Raw genomic sequence first — 6,069 nt, forward strand, 5'->3', positions numbered from 1 at the left:
CTACATTGTAAGGGGCATGTATGCTGGTCACTGCATTGAAAGGGGGCATGTATGTTGGTCACTGTTTTGAAGGGGAGTGAAGAACACACACACACAAAAAGGTAACTTGTTAATTTAACATTTATTTCTATGAGGAGGAGTAATTCTGAGGGGTCAAACAAAGAAATAATAAAAAAGTGACAAAAAAGTTATTTTTATAATGACGAGTTTTGCGGCTCCCAGTTTTTTTTTCTTCGGAAACGGGTCCAAGTGGCTCTTTTTGTCTTAAAGGTTGCAGACCCCTGGCCTAGGGCATGGGTAGGCAAACTAAGGCCTAGGGGCCGAATCCGGCCCAATCACCTTCTCAATCCAGCCCGCGGACTATCCGGGAATCAGTGTGTTACATGAGTAGAATGTGTCCTTTTATTTAAAATGCATCTCTGGATTATTTGTGGGCATAGGCGCCGACTCCATGGGGCCTGAGGGGGCCCGAGCCCCCTCAAAAATTCGTTTGGGGGGGCTCCGCCCCCCAATAATCTCGGGCACCCCTCCAGCAGAGCGCCACCGCCGCCCCTCCCCCAGCCCAAAATGCACAGGGTCAGGCTGCATGCCTCCTGCCCTCCCTCCCGAGCAAAAGCTCCACCCAATTTCCTTCGGAGCTGATTAATAGGCGCAGCACGCTCTCCCCTATTCGCTCACGAGGAGGCGGCGCCACTTTATCTGCATATTCATGAGCTTATTTATTATTCATGAGCTTTCGCGGGCTCCCCCAATATTTTTTATAAGTTGGCACCCCTGTTTGTGGGGCATAGGAATTCGTTCATTTCCCCCTGCCCCCAAAATATAGTCCAGCCCCCCACAAGGTCTGAGGGACAGTAGACCAGCCCCCTGCTGCAAAAGTTTGCTGACCCCTGGCCTAGGGTGTGGTTGTTCATTTGTGATTGGCTGTGGTGATCATCATGTGTGATTGGGGTGGGTGGGTGTTTTGGATCAGGTTAGCCATAATAATAATAATAATAATAATAATAATAATAATAATAATAATAATTTATTATTTGTACCCCGCCCATCAGGCTGGGTTTCCCCAACCACTCTGGGCGTCTTCCAACAAAGACCAAAAATACACTAAAATGTCACATTAAAAACTTCGCTGAAGAGGGCTGCCTTCAGATGTCTTCTGAATGTCAGGTAGTTTGTTATCATTGTCTTGTTGGGCTGTGTATGTGATAAAGGGGAGCCATACCGGGGTGAAGGAGTCTTCTTCTATTTGTCCCCGTGTCAGTTTCAGTTTATTGGTAATTTTTCTAGTAAGGCTGTTTCCCATACTATCTGGTACCATTGGTCCATGCTTACTCCTGACAGGTCTCTCCAGTGTCTGGTTATGATGTTTCTGGCTGCTGAAAGTAGGTGGGTTATGAGTTCTTTGTGCTGTAAATGGGCATTATTGTCTTGGAAGATGTTTAGTAGGGCCAATTCTGGGGTGAAGGACAGCAGAAGGGAAGAGGACAAAATCCTATAAAACTGACTTCTTCCAACCTGGTGTCTTGCAGATGTTGATGTTTTGGACTACAAGTTCCATCAGCTGCAGCCATACTGCTGCTTGTGGCTGATGGGAGTTGTAGTCCAAAGCAAAAATCACACCTCAGGCTGGGAAACTTTCAGGTTTAAGGTTCAAAAAGGCATTCAAGCTTGAAGAAAGAAACCTTTTTTTAAAAAACCACCCAACCCAACAGTTTACAGTATTTCTAATGTTCCTTCTCTAGAGGAAGAGTTGAGCACAGTATTGAAAATGCCAGGTGTCCAAATCTCAGAGTATTCAAAGAAGAGAAAGACTGTAAGCAACATTTTGAAATTTCAAGACCTGGGCTAACATCAGAACCCCAAGTTTGTACACGCTACACCTTTAAAGCCCATTTGAAGCCCATTTCCCCTCTCAAATAATTCTGAGCACTGCAGTTTGTTGGGAATTGCAATACTAAGAGGCTAACTACAGTGCTCAATTCTTTGAGGAAAGTAATGTGCTTTAAAGTTATTGTGTGTACACAGCCTTAGAATAAAACCCCATTGAGACAGTCAGCTGTGATGGCAGGAGTTAGAAAGGGCAGGGAGGGAAATAGAGAACCATGTACATACGGGATATAAATACAAGAAACTGAGTTCAGTAGGAATAATTCCCAAATGAATACAGTATAGATTTGCAGTCTCAGTGGCTTCTTTTATTGCCTTTATGAAGTGTACAGCTTGAAATGCGATTTGCAGAAGCCCCTCTTTGTATTGCAAATACAAGTCTTCACATGCACTCTGAATTTCCTGTGTTATTTCTATTTTTAAAGCTGCTAAAGAGTTAGAGAACACGCCCGCCTCATAATGAAAAGCCCTCTCTAAGAGAGTCAGCTGAAGTCATATGACAAGTGTGCATGTCAGTAGGAGGGTATATTTCATGATTTCAGCTTTGCTGAATAAAATGATTGTTACGTGCATTTCTTATACTGAGTCAGACCATTGGTGCAGCTAGCTCAGTGATGTCTACACCGACGTGGGCTTGCCATACTTCCAGAAATTCCCATACATGCACAGAATACTGTAGTTGGAAGCAGTGTCCGGGCAGAAATCGGCAAAATCTCTGGGCAAATCAGGACATATGGCAACCCATGTCAGCAGTGTTGTTTTTGCTGGTTTTCCTTAAAAATAGCTCAGAAACATCTTTCTTTCTTTTTTTGCAATTTTCGAAAAAAAAACCCCAAAACTCAACAACTTTGGCTAAAAAAAGCTCAACTATTGTGTCTGGATTTTCAGTTTTTGAAATATGGCAACCTTACCTTAAGGTTTGCAGAAATACTATATATATATATATATATATATATATATATATATACTATATATATATATATATATATATATATATATACAAGAAGCCGAAAGCACCAGCCTGAAGATGACGAGTGAGACCTCGTCGAAACGTCGCCTAGACACCCCAACTCTTACACGGGAAGACACCCGAAGACACCAAAACCTGCATTCCTGTACCCGTGAAAATCTACGAAAGCATATATATATATATATACACACACACACACACACACACACACACACACACACATCGTGTATATATACACCGTGTATATATATATATATAGTTAGGGGGAAAACACCTAATAACAACCCAACAGGCACTGAGCATGCTCGGGGTCTCAGTATGTTGACCATCGGGCAAAAGATTTCTGCATTGCAGGGGGTTGAACTAGATGACCCTCCGGGTCCCTTCCAGCTCTACAGTTGTAAGATTCTATGACTAGGAAATGCAGCGCAAGAATGCTCTGATCCGCAGTACAACCTTTTTATTACAGACCCGTTCTATCTCTCTCCCCGCAACAACCCCACATCGATTAAGTGACGTGATTGTTTACTTAACAAGTATGGCTGTCTCCAGGGAGGAACTAGAAAACTTTGGGGGTCAAGTGAGAAGATTTTCAAACTCCATAGGAAACACATGAAGCTGCAGTAAAGTAAAGGTAAAGGGACCCCCGACCCTTAGGTCCAGTCTCGCTTTATTGGCCAAGGGAGCCGGGCATACAGCTTCCGGGTCGTGTTAACTAAGCTGCTTCTGGCGAACCAGAGCAGCGCACGGAAACGCCGTTCACCTTCCCAGAGCGGTACCTATTTATCTACTTGCACTTTGACGTGCTTTTGAACTGCTAGGTTGGCAGGATCAGGGACCGAGCAACGGAAGCTCACCCCGTCGCGGGGATTTGAACCGTCGACCTTCTGATCGGCAAGTCCTAGGCTCTGCGGGTTAACCCACAGCACCACCCTCGTCCCAAAGCTGCATTATGCAGAGTCAAAACCTTGGTCCATCCAGCTCTGTAGCGTCCACTCTGACTGGCAGCAGCTCTCCCGGGTTTCAGGTAGGAGTCTCTCCTAAGCCTACCTGGAGGTGCCAGGAACTGATGCTCTACCTTTTCCTCATAAAATGAAACTGGCTTCCATTGGGCTCACACCCCAAACCCACATGTAAAACAGGCATGATAGCCACTATACTATAGCACCCACAAATTCCAGGGGGACAGGAACTCTCCCCTAGCTAGGCAGTTAAAAGACTACATGAGCATAAAAAGTTTGGGAGTTTTAGAAGACCCTCCACACTCCCTAAGTGTCCTCTCCCTACCAATAGATCAAGTACCGGTAGGGCAAAATGCTGTTACACCAGATAATTATTTACATAACCTTTCTAATCTAGAACACAACCTGATTTTTTTTACGATGAAGACCTCTCTTACAGAAAACAAACAACACTGCCCCCCAGGCCCAAAAATGTACTAAGAAAAATAAAATTGACTTACCCTACAAAGAATGGGGAAGACATGGTTCTATTACCCTACTCTCTCCCCTGAGAGTTTCCCCAAGCAGCCTCCCTCCCAAGTTGCCTCTCACTTGCAAATGATGAGAACACTTTATATTGTTTCCTGGTTCCAAACAGCGTATCTCACCTGCTCCTAGTCACCCCATCAGGAGCTGTTAGGGAGGTTGTCCTAATTTCATACCTTTTGAGCTAAATGGACTAACAGCATGCTGTGACTCAAGAGGAGATCTGTACGGATTCACATTTTTACATGTTGTGTAATTGGGTTTTATACCTTGCGAACAGCTTAGATGTCTATTTTGACTTTCAGTGGTAAAAGTAGTAATTGCCTTCTCCCGTTCCCACATTCTCTACTTCTTTTATTCTTCAGGAATTTACAAAACTTCTGCTTATAGGCTTGCGACCTTTTCTTTTTCCTCTCCCTGGGGAAACCCCTGCCCTGTGCCTTTCACAGACAGGAATTCAGCAGGTAAAGTTTTTCCCTTGCTTTAAGATGCAGCTCCAGGAAAAGATTCTGCTGCTGAATTTCTGTCTATTAAATGCATGGGAGCACTTATGAGGAAAATAAGTTGGCTTACAGAAGATAAAACAGTAACATCAAAAAAAGTTTACAGTACTTCTAACTGATTTTATCTTTATTGTGGCTTTTAAACTTTACTGTACTGACTATGGTGTTAAGCAGCATATAAATTGCTACAATAAATCTGTAAGATGCTTAAAAATATTAGGGTACTATAAGGAGGCATCAGCTCTGTCAGCAGGTCTGTGCCTTGAATAGTGGCAAGACAGACAGACATCCAACAGGTGCAGTTTTGTTATCTCTGTGATGGCAAAAAAGCAGCTCCGGCTTGACACTTCTATATATCACATGCAATAAATATTAATTAATTTATGTATGGTGCTTTTCAACTGTGCTTCAACTTATAATTGCAACCTGGTTTATAATATAAAACCAGTGGGTAAAAATAGCAACAACACATAGCGTCTTTAAAACAGCAACAATTTAAAAATTAAATGACCCGTCACAATAAAAATTACACTGGCCAGGTGGAAAAACAAGAAAGAAAAAGAAATAAGGGCAGGGAACCTGCTTCTTTAATAGTTGTCCAGAAGAAGAAGTTCCAACAGGTGACACGCTACATTTACTAATTCCAGCTTCGGCATGACTGTTAAAGGTGCAGTAGCCCTGGCATTTAAAAAAAAAAAATCACCCCAAAACCATTCAGTTAAAGTTAAACCAAAGAAGCCACATTGTGCGTAGCTACTGGAGTGGGGAATGATATGGAAATGAAATTATAATCGTGGATATGATTCTACGATATAGAATTATGTTTAATACGTCAAAGCAATCGCTTCCCCGTTAAATACGCAGAGCAATCCTCTATGTGGCTACTCAGAAGTTAGTCCCATTGATCCAGGTAAAAGGGTAGAGCATTGCAGCCACAGTTTTATCAGAGTTAATTATTTTTAAATGAAATAGTAAAAAAAGGGAAAGTCTCGTAAGAGATAGGATTGGGCAGGAAATGTGTCAGCTTCTGAGTCACACAGAGCGCTTCTCAAGCAGGCACAAGGGGAAGCTCATTCATTCGCTGCTACGCGTATCATTCACCGCCTTTCAGAGCGTCACTGGAGTTAGGCGGGGGCTTAGATTGCTAGAGCCAGTCGCTCGAAACCAGTCGGCTACATCGGCCTACGCGATTGGACGAAGCGCATGTCAATCACACCACCTT

The 6,069-nt window shown here is 43.2% G+C and overlaps 1 protein-coding gene across 1 annotated transcript in view; it reads right to left on the reverse strand.

The window, feature by feature from the left end:
* The window catches only part of LOC310691363 (uncharacterized protein), a 23,818-nt gene extending 19,372 nt beyond the window's left edge, over positions 1-4,446 (reverse strand). Inside the window, exon 1 of the mRNA XM_083471139.1 lies at positions 4,320-4,446. Coding sequence (XP_083327265.1) covers positions 4,320-4,342 — 23 coding nt within the window. The 5' untranslated portion in view covers positions 4,343-4,446. The remainder of the gene's footprint in view (positions 1-4,319) is intronic.
* Between the last annotated feature and the right edge of the window lie 1,623 nt (positions 4,447-6,069).

Source organism: Podarcis liolepis (genome assembly GCF_965112155.1).
Source record: "Podarcis liolepis genome assembly, chromosome: 13".
NCBI classification, from domain to species: domain Eukaryota; kingdom Metazoa; phylum Chordata; class Lepidosauria; order Squamata; family Lacertidae; genus Podarcis; species Podarcis liolepis.